The sequence below is a fragment of the Ailuropoda melanoleuca genome, chromosome 7 (assembly GCF_002007445.2).
Source record: "Ailuropoda melanoleuca isolate Jingjing chromosome 7, ASM200744v2, whole genome shotgun sequence".
NCBI lineage: Eukaryota > Metazoa > Chordata > Mammalia > Carnivora > Ursidae > Ailuropoda > Ailuropoda melanoleuca.
The window spans coordinates 60,073,067-60,090,713 of NC_048224.1; the positions used below are offsets into that span (position 1 = coordinate 60,073,067).

The window sequence follows — 17,647 nt, forward strand, 5'->3', positions numbered from 1 at the left end:
CCGGGAACTGCGGCCGCCCCGCCGCCGGCCTTCGCGCCGCAGCCACGCCCCCCGGCCGCCGTCTATTGGGGAGGGGCCGGCTCGGACCCGCCCCGCGCCCCGCGGCCCCACCTATGGCAGGGGAAAATGGCCGGCTGCGCTGATTGGAGACTGCTGTCCCTGACCTCTCTTTCCGGGGCGGCCCAGTTGGATAGCGCCCGTCTCCGGAGCCGGTTTCCATTGGGGAAGGTCCTTCTGGACACGCCTCCGACGCCTCGCCGCTCATTGGCGGCCCCACTTCCGCCTCTGCGCCATTGGCCTCCGCGGCCGGAGGGCGGAGCCCGACGGGGGTTGGTCCAGGCGGGCAGTCCCAAACGGACCCCTGGGCCCAGCTAGGTGGGTGACCTTGGCTGGGCTCGGTCCTTCCTCATTGTGGACAGCCAGCCCCCAGTCCACCTGTTCCTCACGCTCAGAACGCAGCGGAAGAAGAGCGTGCCCAGGACTAGAAAGCTGTCCCCGCCGGCTCAGGGACTGCCCACCTGTGGTCCTAGGTCCTCTGCAGGACTTAGTGGAGATGCCAATGCCGGAGGCCCACGCAGTGCTGAGGAATTGCTTCTCAGGAACCCCTAACTTTTGCCAGCCCCCAGAACTCACTATGTTGCTCACACAAGTCGGAAAAGCCCTACTCCACACTTTGCCATCCAGGGCCCACCAAGCAGGGGCAGGAGTGCAGAAGCTGTGAGGAGGCACAGAGAAAGCTCTCCAATCCAGACAGCCACAAACGCCGGGCTGTGCATTGCACCCTGTTGCCTCCCCACACTACTCTTTTATCTGTTGAACTTCCCCCATCCCAAGACTAGTAGGAATGCCAGTGACCTTAAGGGCACAGCTTCCTTGCCCACATGCCATGCAGAAGCTCACTCCCAGGACTCACCACACTTCGAGGCCCAGTGGAGCCAAGGGGAGATGGGGAGATTAAGGGGTACCGACACAGAGGGATGTTACCTGCCTTCCCCTCACCTCTCCTGCACTCAGCACTGCTCAGTAATGGCACTACTGCATGCTACAGCACCCACCTTTCAGGGACAGGGCTCCAAGGACACCTGGGGCTCTGCAGAGACTGGGGGCAGGTTTCAACCTGGGGTGCCCGTCTCAGCTTCCAGGTCCCATGGTGGCCTGCACTATCACTACTTTAACATTGACTTACTCCTTTCCGCTCTACTAAGCCGAGGAAACAAACTGATTTCAGCCTCCCAGAAGTCAAGAGTCTCCTTTTCAGGGCTGTGGTCAAATCACTTTTCCAAAGGAAACTAAGCCTTCTTATGCTCACCCTTTCTACAGCAACAGGATCACTCAATTCTGAACTACAGAATAAAACAGGCTACAACAAAACGTGCAACCTAAAAATAACTTTAAAAGAAAACCCACTCCCAGGGTGCTTGGATGGCTCAGTCAGAGAAGCATGCGACTCTTGATCTCGGGATCCTGAACTCAAGCCCCACACGCGCTATAGAGATTACATAAATAAACTTTAAATAATAAAAATAAGAAATAAAACAAAACCCACTGGCAATGTTCAGCTTCTATCTGACTTTGACACAAATTATGCCGATCCTGGGGAGAAAACGTTGTTGTAGCTGCGAGACAAACCAGACCAGTCCCCAACACAAGCGTCTCCGTGGCTCAGGCCAGGCAGCTCCCATTCTAGGCAGAGGGTCACGGAGCCACTTCACTAGAATAGAGGTCTGCAAATCTGCTCTGTAAAGGGCCGGACAGTAAATAGGTTATCCTAGCAGTTCTCACCAGGGACGGTTTTGTCTCCCAGACCTGTTAATATACGGAGACACTTCTGCTTGTCCCAAGTGAGCAGAGGCCAGGGTTGCTGTTAAACATTCTACAGTCCTCTGAACAGCTCTCCCCTCCCCCCCCCAGTCAAAGAACGACCTGAGATCTGACCCGAAATGCCAAGAGTGCCAACTGCAAGCCACATTCACTTCCTGTCACACGTTCTTTGTTTTTAGAACCCTTTGAAAATGTGAAAGTCACTCTCAGCTAATGGGGAGTACAAAAACAGGACTTAGGCCATAGTTTGCCGACCCCTGCTCTACAGCAAGGCCTATAAAGACCACACACCGGCAGGAAGACAAGGCTCTGACGTCACACAAACTATTCAGCAGGTCCTCAACACAAGCCTACCCTATGTTGTCTTCACCCTGGCTCCCTGGGCAGGAAGACGGGCTTCTCCGAGGAACGCCCCCATCCACCAATGAAGCTCCAGTGCATTCCAGTCTCCCACAGTCAGCTTTGTAACCAGCTACGTGACACGGGGGGGCGGGGAGCATCTCAGCATTCACCTGATTTCACCCTCAAGAAGTCAGGCAACCACTGCACATCTCAGTAAAACATTCTTATTTTATTTTTATCTCAGCAAACGTTCTCATTCGGCTACTGACTGGCATTAAATTAAAGCCCCAGGCCAACAGATGTGGGCCAAGACCATTTGCAGGTCTCGGTGCCTACGAGCATCAAAGTTTTTCCTCTCTCTGGTCCCTTAGGGAGGCCCAAATCTGTCTCAAGTGTGCTAACAGTGCTGGCCACAAGGTGGTGGGAAAGTCGCAATTGGCTGGGATAGGAAGCCAAGCAGTGCTTTATAAGCAAAGTTCTCTCAGGCGACAGATCTCCAAATATAGGGTCCCAATCATGCTTACTCAACACACTCCTGTCTGCCTGGGCTGGAATGAAGAAAGGGCCATCCTCCCCATGGCTCAGGGGAGGAGACACAAGCTCGTTTACACTTTTTAGAGCTCAAGCATCTAAGTAAGTCTTGTCTGGATGGATGGGACAGTGAGCCCTTAGGTTAGCGCTGCTGGGCAGAGGAAATCCCCCAGTCTGGCTTTGCAGCCTCTGCACAGGGAGTACTTTCCAAAGATCCATGAAAATACTCAGAGCCCATCAGGACATTTTACATACATGCAGTTTCCAACTGTCAGAGGAATTCTGCACTGTCTGGCCTGGGTCCTTCTCAACATCTCAATTCAGGATTAGCTATTCAAAGCATGAAATAACAAGAAATACATTTTAAGGATCAAGGCTGCTCTTTTTAGCCCTGCTGAGGGAACAATTTTAGACATGATTGGTATAGAGAAAATTGGGCACTCGCCAGGGCAGGAACTGGCTTTGCTTTCAGACCCAGACTTCTCCTTTGGTGCCGCAGAAGTGGGACCTCAGCGTGGGGTCCAGCATCCTAGCTATCCAGAGTTCTCTCTCCGGCCTTTCTTTGAGTTTAGTTGACCCGGCAGGCGCGGATCATGAGCAGCTGCAGGAGAATGAAGACTGGAGACGTGATCAAGCCGAACCAGAGCTCCCGAGTCTGTTCCACCAGCTTCTGGCACAGTAACATCTCGAAGACAAACTTGAGGCTAAGAACCGTGAGGACCCAGAAGAGGCGGAGCACGGCCAACCGCTTCTCTCCATCCTGGAAGAGGCGCACAGACACGATGGTGGTGAAATAGGTGCTGAGCCCATCGGCGGCGAAAAAGGGCACAAACACGTTCCACCAGGAGAGGCCAGGGGCCAGGCCGTCCACACGCAGTGCCAGCAGCACGGAAAACACCAACAGGGCCAGCAGGTGCACGAAGATCTCGAAGGTGGCGAAGCCCAGCCACTGCACTAACTCCCGGAGCGAGAAGAGCATCGCGCCGGCTGAGCGCGGGCCGGGGCCCGGCCGAGCGTCCCACCGGCGGGGTTGCTCCTCCTCTCCCCGCGGGTCTTGCCGGCGCCTGCCGCCGGCGCCGCTGCGGCGAGCGGCAGATAGCGAGCGGCTCCGCCCGTCCCGGCCCTCGGCCGTGGCGTGCTGCCAATACCCTGGCACCGGCCCGGAACCTAGTACTGGCCGGTAGCGCCTCTCTCGGACGCCATGCCCTGCAGGGCGCGGTCTGATGGCGTCACTTCCGGCCATCACCGGAAGTCGGAAGTCCAAGTGGGTCGGGCCGCCTAGGCTTGCAGGAGCTGTTAACAGGCCCTGTACCTGGGTGCTGGCGTCTCCGGGCCTCCGCAATGCCGAGCCCGGGGCTTCTGGTGCTCTTCGGCAGCCAGACAGGCACGGCTCAGGATGTGTCGGAGAGGCTGGGCCGCGAGGCTCGGCGCCGGCGGCTCGACTGCCGTGTGCAGGCCCTGGACTCTTACTCAGTGGTGAGGGCGCCCTAGGGCCTCGGCGGGGAGACCGAGCAGGCCTGGGGCACCAGCCCGCACTCCGAGCTCTCGACCGCAGGGCGCCGCATTTTGTCTGACTGCGGGCCCTTCATTTATGGCGGGTTTAGGGGGCGGGAAAACTTGGGAACGGTAGCTTGGCTTAACACGTGGAGGGAAGAGCAGGCAGGGTGGCTGGGGGAACCGGAAAGAGAAAAGGCTGGCCGGCCGCTCGCGGGTGCTCACTGAGACCCTTCTGTCCTACCACCCTGAGTGAAGGAGAGGGGCCCAGGCGGCGGAGAGGGTGCCTGGTCATTACAGCCCAAGGTCTTACACGTGTGTCCTTTTGTTGAGGTGAATCTGATTAATGAGCCCCTGGTGATATTTGTTTGTGCAACTACAGGCCAAGGAGACCCCCCTGACAACATGAAGGTAAGACTGACCTGAAGGCTTTCTTTGCTCAGGAGCTCAGATCACTGCCCTGGACCCTCACTCTGTTTTCTTTGCGGGGAGAGTCCCCAGAAACATATTTGCCCTCCTATGCCTGCTGCAGTAGGCTGTGGCTGTGGAAGGGTATCTTCCCATGGAGCTGGGGGCTCTGGCTGTCCTCCCTAATAAACTGTTCACAGGCCACCAGATATCCTTGCTCTCCATTTTAGCCTTTAATATTTCCTCCAGGCCTGTGTATGAATCGGGTCTGGGTCTGTATATGTGTTTCGAAACCGTTGGAACTTCCCAGAACATTCTTCAATTTTTGAACATCTTTTGAGCACACATTCTATTCCAAGCATGATCTAGTGCTGGGAATCCAGCCATGAACCTATTTCTGTCCTCATGGAGCTCACAATATAGCAAAAGCAACAACTTTCACAGGCAGTCACAATACTAGGAGATACATGCTGCCAGGGAAAGTACCACATGTCATGGGGTCATTAAGAAAAACTATTTAGCCCAAACTGGGGGCTCAGGGAAAGCTTTCTGGAAGAAAGGCATGTAGGCTAAGGCCTGAGGATAAGTGGGGGCTAGCCAGGCAAGAGGGAGCAGCCTGTGCAGAGGAGAAAGACCACCTCTGGGAAGAATAGAAAGCAGTTTAGTAGGACAGAGCCAAGGAGAGCATCAGGGTGGGAGGGGAGAAGAGAGGCAGGTAACTGGAACCGATCCCAAGGAGCCCGGCAGCGACAGTCAGGTGGATGGACTTGAAGTGAGGGGCCATGGAATCCACTGGGTGACACTGTCACATTTGTTTTCTGGCAGAACTGCCACTTGTCAGTAGGGAGGGCAGGCTACCGGAGAACAAGAACAGCTCCAGAGGGTGCGCAGTGCAGGCAGGACTGGCGGCCTGGACCAGGAGGGTGGCAGACAACAAAGAGACGCACTCCAGAGATGTCAGGGTAGAACCAAGAGGACATGGAAGCAAACAGGGATTTGGGCTCGGGGACCAGAATGGCTGGTAGTTCCAGGCACAGAAATAGAGACCAGGGAGGTCAAGTGCTAGGAGTCGTCCAGGTGGAGATGCAAGGTCAGTGTGGAGCTCTAGCAAGGATCCTGGGTGAGGCATGAGAAAGGAAGCTCCTCCCTCTCTCGTGGGACAGGTTACCCTGAACACCAAGGGCATGAGAGGAGAAGGAAAGCCTGTGAGAGGCAGGAAATTGGCCCCAGCAGCAAAAAAAAAAGGGACCAAATCTAAGGTCAAGGGCACAGTGGTGACTTCTAAGAGGAAGGTTTCCAGCACTAAAGCTGCCCAGAAGTAAAGTAAGATAAGGGTTGAGCAGCACTGGTAGGGTTTGTCAGCAAAGGGACTGCTGGTGACTTTGGGGAGAGCAGTTTCAGTGACTCACAGGGAGAGAAGTGGGTCACGGGGTCAACAACTAAGTGGAGAGAATCTTAAGAATGTCTCTATATTAAACAGAAGGGGTGCCTGGGTGTCTCGGTTAAGCGTCCAACTCTTGATCTCAGCTCAGGTTATGATCTCAGGGTCAGTGAGTTTAAGCCCAACATGGAGCCTATGGGGGCGGGGGGGGGGAAGATTCTGGCTGTGAATGGGGCTAAGGCATTGAAAAGAAGGTGTTAATAAGATGAGAAAGAAGGGGTGCCTGGGTGGCTCAGTCAGTGAAGCATCTGCCTTCAGCTCAGGTCATGATCCCATAGTCCTGGGGTCGAGTCCCACATCGGTCTCCCTGCTCAGGAGGGAGCCTGCTTCTCCCTCGTGCCTCCCCCCACCCCCGCCAGCTTGTTCTCTCTTGCTCGCTTGCTAACTCTCAAATAAATAAAGTCTTAAAAAAAAAATAAGATGAGAGAGACCTGCAAAATGCTGGAGGTGGGAAGACTGGGGGAGAAAGAGGCTTAAGATTGAAGAACAGGGTCACAGCAGGGATGATATAGGAGACCTGGGGCCAAGACCCCAGCACAATCAGGAGGGGTCTCCTCGGACAGGAAGAAGGACAGGAGAGAAGGCAAATCTGAGGGGATCAAAAGCAGGAGGTGAAGGGTGGATGCCCAAGTCACAGGGCATGGGAGGGGAGGGGAAACAAAAGATTTCTGGGAGGTCAGCTGGGCTGGGATACAGACTGGATATGAGAAGCCAACAGCACAAGGAGGTAACGGTCATCCCTGGATGAGGATGGACACGGCATAGACCCCACCATGGAGGTGGTCAGGAGGGAGCCCTCCCCAACCACTGCGGGGCCTGGAGGCTCCTTGGAGAGGCTGCAGACTGAGGTCCCAGGGAGGACACGGAGGCAGGGGCATGTCTTCTGCTGAAGCCGCGGCTTAGTGACCAGCTGTGTACTTAAACAGGAAGACGCCGGCTGCCTTGCCTTGGTCCTCAGAACCCTGTGGTCAGGCATGGGCTCCCAGGCAGCGGACAGGGGAGCCCTCTGTCGGGAAAGTGAGTGACCACAGTGGAAGACCCAGCAGGGTTCTGGCCATGAAACCCATGCTGGGTGAGAGGCCTGAACTCACACGAAGAACCACCATGCCCTGCAGGAAAGAGACTGAGAGAAGCACAGACGTAACCTGGAGGAGCAGAGACGGGGCAGGCCCTCCAGAGCCCGGCAGCCATGGGACAAGAACACACAAAACAGCGCAAACCTGGAAACAGGAAATGCTCTTGAAGATGATGTCAGGAAAACCTGAAAAGATCAGAGAGTAAAGTTGAGACATTCTCCTGGAAAGTATAGCAAAAAATGAGCTGGGACACAAATCAAATAATTCGAGGAAGGCCATTCGAGGAATCTCAGAAGGTGAACCACAGAATGGGAAGAAACTGACCAGAGAGAGTAGCACGATGTCCGGAACTGAAAAGGCCCACCTGGATGGAACGGCTCCCGCCGAGGCACGTTGTGTTGGGCTGCAGCTCTTGGGGACAGCAGGACACAGGAGGACCCCGGGGCCCAGCTGGACCAGCTTGGAGCAGGGCCCCAGGCTCTTTGGAAAGAGGATTTCCCGTGGCAGTGTGCCCCGCTAACCTGCGGGTCACTGAGAAGGAAGGGCCCGGCTCGGAGGCAGAGCTACGAGAAGGGTGCCTTCCCTCGGCCTCTTGTCGGCAAGCACCTGCAGGACGTTCTCTGCAGGCTTCAGGAAAGCAGTCCGAGGAGGAGCGTGCAGGAGAGATCCCGGGAGGCAGAGTGGGGGCAGTCCCCAGCGGTGGCCGATGCAGCTCAGTCCTTAGGGAGGCCGGAGGTGGTCCAGGACCAGTGGGCAGAGCTGTGCCCCGACAGGGCTGGGGTCCCTCCACCCCAGTGGGCCTCTGTCTCTAGAGCTAGGAAGCAGAAGGGAGGTGGAGTGCAGCTAAAGGCCTGGATCTCTCACAGAAGTAGGTGTCACCAGGGCTCAGGTCACCGTGGGCTGAAGGTGATGGGGATCTGTGTTGGAAAACTGCCTCTGGAGGCTGGGACAGAGTGTGGCCCAGGACATGCTCCCATGAGGGCCCCCAGGTGGGAAGGAGAGGCACCAGGCTGTGGCCTTGAGGGTCTGGGTGTAAGGCCTCTGGGAGAGCCAGACGCGTGCAGGTGAGGGCGCCCTGGGGAAGGGCACAGCTCTGGGTCCTCAGCCAGCGCAGCGAGTTAGGTGGGAAGCCGTGGGGATAGCAGTGAGTACAAAGCAGACTGATGGGGGCTCGGGGCCAGGAGAGGGCTCCAAAGGAGAGAAACTTCACCGTCCACCGACGGGGTGGGACTAGGACCACAGAGGGGCTGCGGGGCCTGACGTCTCAGCCCAGAGGGGTCCCTGTGGCAGCCTGAGGTTCAGAGCTGGGGGTGGAGGGGCCTTCAGGACACAGGACTCTTGGTGTGAAGGGGGGAGCCATCCCCAGGGGAGACCCAAGCAGGAGCGGGTGCTTCCCCCACCCTGGGGAGAGCTGTGGGACAGGCGCCAGCCATGGCCTCCCTGGCGTGGACCCCAGTAGCCTTCTCTCCAAGCCCTCAGCCCAGGACGGGGTGGAGCTCCACGTGGTGGCTCTGGAGCAGCTCGCTTTTTTTCCTTTTTTTTTTTTTTTTTTCTGTTTGTTGTTGTTGTTGTTTCAAGATTTATTTATATGAGAGAGGGAGGGGAGAGGCAGAGGGGGAGAATCTCAAGCTGACTCCACACTGAGCATGGTGCCCGGCGTGGGGCTCGATCTCACGACCCTGAGATCAAGACCTGAGCTGAAACCAGGAATCGGAGGCTCAACGGACTAAGCCACGCAGGCGCCCCCAGGGCAACTTTCTTTTTTATGATTTTCTGCCTTTTCCCAGTTTTTTTGCTATTGTGATAGGATTTAAAACAAACAGTCTTGTTTTAGTAACAAAGATCAAGAGGGACAGGGTGGGTCCTGGTGCAGCCCCCCACCCCCCAGACCCCGGTGGCCCAGAGCAGGGCCTCTAACTTGGCTTCTTCTGGCTGTAGAACTTCTGGAAGTTCATATTCCGGAAGAATCTGCCACCGACCTCCCTCTGCCAGATGGACTTTGCCATCCTGGGCCTCGGGGACTCCTCGTACGCCAAGTGAGTAGCGGCGGGAGGGCTGCTGGCCCACAGGGACTGTCCTCGGGATTGAGCACAAAGTGTCCTGGTAGAGGGACAGGTGACTCGGCCCCCAGGGCTCCCCCTGGACCTCCGGCTGTAGCCAGGCTGTCCGTCCTACTTCCACAGGGACCCCTGGGGAGCCACTGGGTTTTGAAGGACGCACAGGACACAGACCAGAGGCTGGCAGGGCAGCAAAGTGGGGATGTCTTCTAGGACGGGGCGATGTCTGGATCTGGCCAGCATCATAGGTTGACATGGGACCCAGGACAGCAAAGGCCTACCGACTCCCCACTCTTACAAAAGCACGTACTCAGGAGATATTTGAGCTTACAAAGAGCACGGAGAGCAGTGCAGCGGGAACAACCGAGGGGCACAGAAGACCCCCCCCACCCCTGGGAGCCACCCCTAACGCCCCTATTTCCATGGGTATGGCGGGTATGTCCTAAGCGAAGAGCACGGCTGCTTTGCTTTATTTCTTGAAGTGCCACAGGCTTTGCATGAAGGGCATGCGAGTCGGCAGGTCACCGAAACGTGGAAACCCTGACTGTGCAACCCAGGGGCTGAGGGAGGGCCCGCCGGATACCACTGCCCCCAGAGTCAGGTGCGGCGGGAGGAGGACCGGGATGGCTCAGGAGAAGAGGACAGGAAAGGGGCGGCAGTGTGACCGTCCTCTGCTGGGGAGTTTTGTTCCGCGCCTCACGTGGACACTTGCGCACGGCAGCGCAAACACAGGCATGAGGGCGGGCGGGTGGTAGGGAGACCCTTCTGCTGACAGTGTTCCCTGGGAGGCACCGTGGGCTCGTCTGGGGCTGCTTCCCCTTCGCCGCCCTGCGGCCGGGGCTGGGGCACGCTCAGGCCTTGCTCTCCCTCCAAAGGTTCAATTTTGTGGCCAAGAAGCTATACCGCCGGCTGCTGCAGCTTGGGGGCCGCGCCCTCCTGCCCGTGTGCCTGGGTGATGACCAGCACGAGCTGGGGTGAGTGGGATGGGGGCGCGCTCTCCCGCAGGGCCCGGCCATGAGCAGGGCCCTGCAGACTAGTGCGCACATGCTCTCTCTCCAGGCCTGATGCCGCCGTCGACCCCTGGCTGCGTGATCTGTGGGACAAGGTGCTGGGGCTGTACCCCGTGCCCCTTGACCTTGGCATGATCCCCGCCGGAGTCCCGTGAGTGTGGGCCGACAGGTGCAGCGGAGCGACCTGAGGTCCTGCCAGCAGCCTGACCAGCGGCTGCCTTGTCCACAGGTTGCCCCCCAAGTTCACCCTGCACTTCCTCCCGGAGGCCCCCAGGATGTGCTCTGAGGAGCAGCATGTGACTGGCACAGACCCTCATGGTCCCCCTTCAGAGCAGCAGCCCTTCCCGGCACCCATGGTCTCCAACCGGAGAGTCACCGGCCCCTTGCACTTCCAGGACGTTCGGCTGATCGAGTTCGACATCACAGGCTCAGGGCTCAGGTGAGGGGCCTGAGACTGAGACGCCAGGTGGCCTATGGCCGGTGGCTGAGAGCTGAGGCCAGGGGGGCTGTGGCTGGGGGTGCAGAAGGTCCGGCCCCAAAGCTGGAGAACAGGCCCTCAGCAGGGTGGAGGGGTGTAGGCCAGGCAGCAGGGAGACACTTGCATCCAAGGACCCCTCACCCCAGCATCCTCTCCTGCACCCCCAGTGCCCTGCCCACAGCCCCTCTCACTCTTCCCAGTGGCTTTCCCACACAGCTTTGCCGCTGGCGACGTGGTGCTGATCCAGCCAGAGAACTCGGCCAGCCACAGCCAGCAGTTCTGCCAGGTGCTGGGCCTGGACCCGGACCAGAACTTCACCCTACTGCCTCGGGAGCCAGGTGAGCACCAGGGGCCAGGGGAGGTCCGGCTGTGGCCACCCGTTCTCCCCGTCCTGCTGGGGTCTGCTGGCGTGCTCAGCCGTCCCCCGTGTGCTACTCCCCACTGCAGGTGTGTCCTGTCCTGCGCGGCTGCCCCAGCCCTGCTCCGTGAGGCACCTTGTGTCCCACTACCTGGACATCGCCAGCGTGCCCCGCCGTTCATTCTTCGAGCTCCTGGCCTGTCTCTCTCCCCATGAGCTGGAGCGGGAGAAGCTGCTGCACTTTAGTTCCCCCCAAGGTCAGGAGGAGCTGTATTCCTACTGCAGCCGGCCTCGTAGGACCATCCTGGAGGTGTGAGCAGGTGTGGGCAGGCGGGCAAGCCCAGGGCTCCGAGCCACAGCCACACGTGGCCACGTTGGCCGAAGCCCACCGGAGGCTGTCTCTGCCCAGGTATTGTGCGACTTCCCGCACACGGCTGGAGCCATCCCCGCAGACTACCTGTTGGACCTCATCCCCCCGATCCGTCCGCGGGCCTTCTCCATCGCCTCCTCTCTGCTGGTGAGGGCCTGTGGGGCAGAGCCCAGGGCTGGCCTTGGATGCTGGGCTATGCTGCATACAGGCATGTAGGCTGGGGAGGGGGGTTGCTCTGAGCCTCCATATCTACCCCACGCCTGGGGCCAGCCCTGGGTGAAGTGGGTGGAGCCTGAAGCCAGGGTGGCAGGCGGGGATAGCCCAGTGGAGCAGGGTACCCACCACCCCACTCCCCAGGCTCACCCCTCGAGGCTGCAGATTCTCATGGCTGTGGTGCAGTACCAGACCCGCCTCAAGGAGCCCCGCCGGGGCCTCTGCTCCTCCTGGCTGGCATCTCTGGATCCTGGGCAAGGTGACCCCTGCTTTCTGGAGGATGGGGATAGAGGACTGGGCCCGGGGCCTCTGTTCTCCCCTGTGTACCACGGCCAGTCCCGGGCTAGGGCCCGGGTCCTCTTCATGCCTCTGCTCTCCTGCCATAGGACCTGTCCAGGTGCCGCTGTGGGTGCGGCCTGGGGGCCTGACCTTCCCGGAGACACCGGACACACCTGTAATCATGGTGGGCCCTGGCACTGGCGTGGCCCCTTTCCGAGCAGCTGTGCAGGAGCGCGTGGCCCGGGGTCAGAGCGGTGAGCACACACGATCCGGGCAGGGCAGCAGGCGGGGCTGACTGCGGCCGGCCTCAAGGCCACCTTGTGTTTCCCCAGGAAACTTCTTGTTCTTTGGCTGCCGCTGGCGGGACCAGGACTTCTACTGGGAGGCTGAGTGGATGGAGCTGGAGAGGAGGGGCTGTCTGACCCTCTTCACAGCCTTCTCCCGGGAACAGGTGTGCTCAGAGGGGAGGGGAAGGGAAGGGGCCAGGGTGCAGACTCCCCTCCCCACCCCCAATCCCCTGCCACCTCCCTATAGGAGCGGAAGGTGTACGTGCAGCATCGGCTCCGAGAGCTCGGGCCGCTGGTGTGGGAGCTGCTGGACCGCCAGGGCGCCTACTTTTACCTGGCAGGGTGAGCCTGGGCCACTGGGCGGGGGTGCGAGGCGGCCCTCGGAGGGGTCCCAGCCACACTGAGGCCTCCTGGCCTGTCCCTCCAGCAACGCCAAGTGCATGCCGGCAGATGTGTCCGAAGCCCTGACATCCATCTTCCAGAAGGAGGGTGGGCTCTCCGGCCCTGATGCAGCTAACTACCTCGCCAGGCTCCAGCGGACACGGCGTTTCCAGAGTGAGACGTGGGCCTGAGGAGCCATCCTGCCGGCCTCAGCCACTCTAGCCACTGCCTTCTGGGGGGCCCCCATCACCTCCCACCCTGTCCCCTGCACAGCCCCGCTCCAGTCCACCTTGGGTCCCCTACTCAGCCCCGACGCCACTGCCCATTCACCACCCCACCCTGCCCCCATCCAGGGCTCCAGGCTCCTGCTGTCCTTTCCCACTGGCCCCAACTTGGGTCCTGGTCAGGGTGGTCCCTACACTGTGCCACCCTGCATAGGGATGGTGCCCCAGGAAGGAGCAGGCAGCCTGATGGGCATCAGGGGCTCCCCAGACAGCATAGGAACCTGGGGTACGAGGAGCCCCAGTGAGCCTTCTGAGGTGGTGCAGGGTTCCTGGGAGTGCCAAATGCCACTCCCCCCCTTGCCCTAGGGGACAGCAGGCTCCCAGTCACCCGCTGCCACAGAGCACCCGGTGCTGCCTCGGGGCCTCACGGGGCTCGGGCTCAGGCTGGAAGTCAGTGAGAACCACAGCAGTGGGAGGAGGCCCCTCGCCAGTCACACTTCCCTGCCCCATCTTGGAAAGCCTCAGTAATAAATTGTGGGCTCTGGGTGGCTGATTCTGACCTGCTCTTCCTTGTGACTGTCTTGGTGACCCACTCGGGACAGCTCTTGGAGCCTCCGGGGCTGGGTGGCCCACCGTGGGTCTGGATGGGGACAGCCATCCATGGTGGGCACTGTAAGCCGTTGCTCAGCCATCTTTGCTGCCACGCTTAGGGGTCTGATTCCGCTGTGTGTGCCGGCTCTTTGCCCACTTGGCACGAGCTCTGCCCTGGCTCTGTCAAGCAGGGGGCAGTCTTAAGCGGGCCCTGGAAGGAAGGGCGGGTACTGACCCTGACCGTTCCTCCCCAGCCGCGAAGCTGCAGTCCCGGCAGGGGAGGGAAGGTGGGGGCGGGGCAGCCATTGTCCCCACCCCTGGGAGGGGCCTTCAGGGTCCCGAGGGGAATTCCTGTAGGAGGAGTCAGGCTGGCTGGCCTACCCACAAGGCTGCTCCCCGGAGTCCGTCTGTCTGTCCGTCGCTTGCGAACTCCGGGGGTGGGCTGTGGCCACGTCCCAGCCGGGGCAGATCCGGTGAAGACGGCACCCGCGGGCCCAAGAAACTCCCGGAACCCGCACAAGCGCCAGGGCCCGAGCGACGTTGGCTTTCCAGGGTGGGGCACGGAGCTGGGCGCTGGGACCAGGCTGCGGCCGCTTTGAGGTCAGTGCTAGACCCTGCCCCTGCGCAGAGGGCCACACTGACCTTCACAGCCCCAACCACCCTGGTCGCCACCCTGGGGACCCCGCCCACCCACCCGGACTCCTGTCCCAGGGCCCCTACTCATGGCCCCTGTGACCTTAGCTCTGGACTCCCCGGTCTGCCTTCAGCCTCTCTGGGCCCTGAGTGCCTAGCGCCCCCACTCCAGGTGCTGGCAGATGAAGAGTTGGACGGCAGGGTTCCTAGGAACCCCCAGGGTGCTGGGGCTCTAGACAGTGAGCCCCTGCTGGGGGCCACAGCCACAGCCTGCTCCTGGGCTGGGCAAGCGAGGGAGGATGTGTCTGGGGAGCAGGCAGGGGAGTGGGGGGAGGAGGAGTGCCCCATCTGCACAGAGCCCTACGGGCCCCGCGAGCACCGCCTGGCCCTGCTGAACTGCGGCCACGGCCTGTGCACGGGCTGCCTGCACCAGCTGCTGGGCACAGCCCCCAGCGCCAGCCTGGGCCAGGTGTGCTGCCCACTGTGTCGCCAGAAGACGCCCATGCTCGAGTGGGAGATCTGCCGGCTACAGGAGGAACTGTTGCAGGCAGACGGGCCCCAGGGCCCACGGCCCCCTACCCCCCCTGCTCCGCCCCGCCGGGGCCCTGGGCCCTGGGCCTCCCTAGAGCATCGCTACCAGCTGCGCTTCCTGGCGGGGCCCGTGGGCAGCCAGGGCTGCCTGCCCTTCCTGCCCTGCCCGCCCTGCCTGGGCACCCGGCTCTGGGCCTTGCGGGAACGAGGGCCCTGTGCCCGCCGCCTAGCACTACTGGGCCTGCTGGCCCTTGAACTGGTGGGCCTGCTGCTCATCTTCGCACCGCTCATGCTGCTGGGGCTGCTCTTCGTGCTGCTGGACCGCTCCGGCCACTGAGCAGGGCCTATCATACCCGCCACTGGCACCATGGGGCCCTCAGATGGTGCTGGCCACCAGTGGGCCACGAGACCCAGGCTGGCCCCGAGGCCTGAGGACCAAACTGAGCAGCCCAAGATGGAGCCGGGCACTAGCCTTTAGTCCAGACCCAGGCTTGGGGCCAGGCCGACCCAGGAGCTGGAGACGTCAAACCACCCTGCCGCCCAGACGCTAACTACTGGTGCCCACGGACGGTGCTGGAGGAGGCCTGTGGCCGGGCCCCACACGGACAGCTGTCTTCACACCCCTCTCCCGGCCCCACCAACCTGTCTGCAGGAGGGACACAGTGGACGTGAAAGCGAACCCAGAAGGCTGTCGTGTAACAGATAAGGGCCAGCGCATATTCCCTGAAGGTCAGGGCGGCAGAGGGGAGGGGCCCTTGCTGCGCCAGCTCAGGCCGCAGTTTCCTCACTCACTGGGTCAGGACCCAGGGGGTGGCCCGAGCGGCCAGGCCTCCAGCACATGTCCCTGAATGACTAGGCCTTGGGGCTGGATGGCACTGACCTGAGGCCCGAGTGCCCTGTAACCTCCTGTCATTGAGCTTGGGGCCTTTATCTACAGGACAGACACAATCAGCACGACCTCACGGGTTTGTGGGGGACAGGCTGAGTGCTGTGCTTAGCACAAGAAATGGCTGTCAGTACACGGCAGCTGCTGAGACCTCTCCACCGTGTTCTTGTCGTCTCTATCCCTTCATCAGCCCCCTGCGGCTCTCCCCAACCCTCCTCTCCTCCCCCCTCCACCACAGAGCTTCCTCCCCAAATCCAGGTAGTGGAGTACAAGATTGAAGGCCCCTGGGTCCCCACCATGGTCTCAGCCAGCCTTTGTCTCAACCCTGGCTCCGACTAGCTCAAAAGCCATTCCCGTACAACTTCAGAGGGTCCGGTGGGTACCAGGAGCCTGACAGACGGAGATGTCCCCCGTCCAGCTGCCCCCACATCCAGTGGCCAGTGCAGAGGGTACGTCCGCCCTTTGCCCGCACACAGGAGGCTGGCTGGCTCTGCACAGATGTGTGCGGCATTCGCACACGCACACACACACACACACACAACCAGGCCCAGCCCTCCTGAGCGGTGCGCCTGGCCCGGCCTGGTCGTTGCCCAGCAGAGCAAGCCTACCCGGCGCAGCACTGGGCCTACCTCTGGTGGCTCCAGGCTGGACCCTGTCTGGGCCGCAGCCCTGGGCACAGGCCACAAGAGCAGGCTTCAGTCCAGGGAACAAGGTGCAAACTTTGGCAAAGAGTTTTAATGGCAGAGCTGGCTGCAGCGACAATGCCACACAGGTAGGGACCAGAAGCTGTGGTGGGTGAGGGGTCAACAGGCGACGGGGCAGGGCCGGATCCCTGAAGAAGCGGCGAGCAAGGACTGGCGGGCAGTGGCGAGCAGGTGGGTGCTACATGATGGAGCAGGCGGACAGCGGGTTCCGAACGTGGCAGGTGCACGCGGCCCCACAGTACTGCCGGAAGGTCTGGTAGCAGCTGCCCTCCGGCTCACCCCCCCACTGGCCACCGGACGGGGCGGTCAGCGCCTCAGGTGGCAGGCGGCTCAGAATGGACGTGTTGACGGCAAGCGCAGCCAGGCCATAGTCCGTGAAGAGCACCGTCTCGCGGCGGCAGGTGGGACAGGAGATGAACTTGTACTTTGGGCAGGACTCATAGAGGATCTGCAGGCACTGCTCACACACAGAGTGCAGGCAGGACAGCACTCTGGGCCGCCGCTGGGTGACGTTGTACGTGTGCCCGCAGGTCGGGCACTCCAGGGGCTCACCTGAAGCTGGTGCCGCCGTGGCCGGGGGGCCCGAGGTGGCAGGGCCAGGCCGCACCACGTACTGATTCACGATGACCTCGTCCGCGGGCGCCACTCGGGGAAAGCCCAGCTCCACACTGCCCTTGCGGGGCCGTCGCGGCAAGGGAGGGGTGCGGGGTGCCCCTTCCAAGGCAGGCACGTCCCCCCCACATGCCTGGTTGACGATGATCTCTGTGTCTGAGGGCCAGGCGCGTTTGGGTGCCAGGGCAGGGGTGGGCCGCGGTGCAGGTGGGAAGCAAGGGGCAGCCGCCTGCAGCTCGGGGAACTTCTCAGGGTGAACAATCTTCATGGCCTCCATCTTGAGGATGACATGGGGGCCCTTCAGGCAGGACATGAGGAGGCCTGGCCAGCCACTGCCCACCTCGGGCCCAGGGTCAACTGGCATTCGGCTGTCTCCAGTCAGACTGGGTGTTCGGGTGGGTGGGGGCGTCGGGTGAGGCCGGGGAGCAGGAGAGGGAGCAGCATCCTGGTCCCGCCAGGCCTGGTGGGGACCCCGGCCGCCCCGAGGACTCCTGGGGGCGGCCGGCGAGAGCTGGGGGGGCAGGGCCCCCCCCAGTGGCCACAGTGGCTTCTCTGGGNGTCTGGCCCAGGGGCTCACCCAGGGTCTCTGGCTGCTGAGGCTGGCGAGGGGGCGTGGGGGGAGCTCCCCCTGCAGCCGAGGTCAGCAGTCCCGGAGCAGGGACATCCGGGCAGGCAGGGGCTAGGTGGGCCCCATGGCTCCAGGACAGGGCGCCCAGGGAAGGCAGCTAGCCTGAGCCCTGGCTGCGGGAGGCCCCAGGCCGCGGGCTCGGCGGCGGCGGGAGCAGAGGAGAGGCCTGGACCAGGCCCGAGCTGCAGGTGAGAGACAGCGTGAGGGCAGCGCCCGGGCCCACCCTCACCTTGCACAAAAGACAGGGCGCCCGACCTCTGACCCTAACCCTCGCTGGACTCGGGACCCAGCC

General features: G+C 61.2%; 5 protein-coding genes across 6 annotated transcripts in view; 2 read left to right on the forward strand and 3 right to left on the reverse strand.

Annotated features, from left to right (window-relative positions):
* TPRN (taperin) overlaps positions 1-265 on the reverse strand; it is an 8,466-nt gene extending 8,201 nt beyond the window's left edge. Inside the window, exon 1 of the mRNA XM_002926148.4 lies at positions 165-265. Coding sequence (XP_002926194.3) covers positions 165-265 — 101 coding nt within the window. The remainder of the gene's footprint in view (positions 1-164) is intronic.
* Positions 266-2,373: 2,108 nt separating this feature from the next.
* Positions 2,374-3,961, reverse strand: TMEM203 (transmembrane protein 203). The gene has a single exon (XM_011233482.3). The coding sequence runs from the start codon at positions 3,935-3,937 to the stop codon at positions 3,263-3,265; it is 675 nt and encodes a 224-aa protein (XP_011231784.2). The 5' UTR covers positions 3,938-3,961; the 3' UTR covers positions 2,374-3,262.
* Positions 3,962-3,998: 37 nt separating this feature from the next.
* Positions 3,999-13,329, forward strand: NDOR1 (NADPH dependent diflavin oxidoreductase 1). Of its 2 annotated transcripts, none has more exons than XM_002926125.4 (14): positions 3,999-4,170; positions 4,522-4,599; positions 9,052-9,149; positions 10,046-10,144; positions 10,230-10,331; positions 10,410-10,619; positions 10,875-10,996; positions 11,106-11,326; positions 11,426-11,533; positions 11,744-11,858; positions 11,986-12,132; positions 12,211-12,329; positions 12,413-12,507; positions 12,593-13,329. In XM_002926125.4, the coding sequence occupies exons 1-14, from the start codon at positions 4,036-4,038 to the stop codon at positions 12,735-12,737; spliced, it is 1,794 nt and encodes a 597-aa protein (XP_002926171.1). In that variant the 5' UTR covers positions 3,999-4,035; the 3' UTR covers positions 12,738-13,329. The 2 variants fall into 2 exon arrangements, with proteins under 2 accessions (XP_002926171.1, XP_034520765.1); XM_034664874.1 differs by adding an exon at positions 9,653-9,771 and having other exon boundaries at positions 4,060-4,599.
* Positions 13,330-13,488: 159 nt separating this feature from the next.
* Positions 13,489-16,149, forward strand: LOC100470384 (the record flags this gene model as incomplete). The annotated part of the gene is made up of 1 exon (XM_034663765.1): positions 13,489-16,149. A coding segment is annotated over one exon (1,374 nt), but the record flags the coding sequence as incomplete, so codon positions are not given.
* RNF208 (ring finger protein 208) lies at positions 16,145-17,225 on the reverse strand. The gene has a single exon (XM_002926124.4). The coding sequence runs from the start codon at positions 17,089-17,091 to the stop codon at positions 16,294-16,296; it is 798 nt and encodes a 265-aa protein (XP_002926170.2). The 5' UTR covers positions 17,092-17,225; the 3' UTR covers positions 16,145-16,293.
* Positions 17,226-17,647: the final 422 nt, after the last annotated feature.

Bases quoted from the DNA above. Each gene is read 5' to 3' on its own strand.
- RNF208 (XM_002926124.4), bottom strand. From the start codon at position 17,091: ATGCCAGTTGACCCTGGGCCCGAGGTGGGCAGTGGCTGGCCAGGCCTC.
- TMEM203 (XM_011233482.3), bottom strand. From the start codon at position 3,937: ATGGCCGGAAGTGACGCCATCAGACCGCGCCCTGCAGGGCATGGCGTC.
- NDOR1 (XM_002926125.4), top strand. From the start codon at position 4,036: ATGCCGAGCCCGGGGCTTCTGGTGCTCTTCGGCAGCCAGACAGGCACG. The intron at 4,600-9,051 runs GTAAGACTGACC...TTCTGGCTGTAG, and splicing joins ACCCCCCTGACAACATGAAG to AACTTCTGGAAGTTCATATT. The intron at 10,145-10,229 runs GTGAGTGGGATG...CTCTCTCTCCAG, and splicing joins GATGACCAGCACGAGCTGGG to GCCTGATGCCGCCGTCGACC.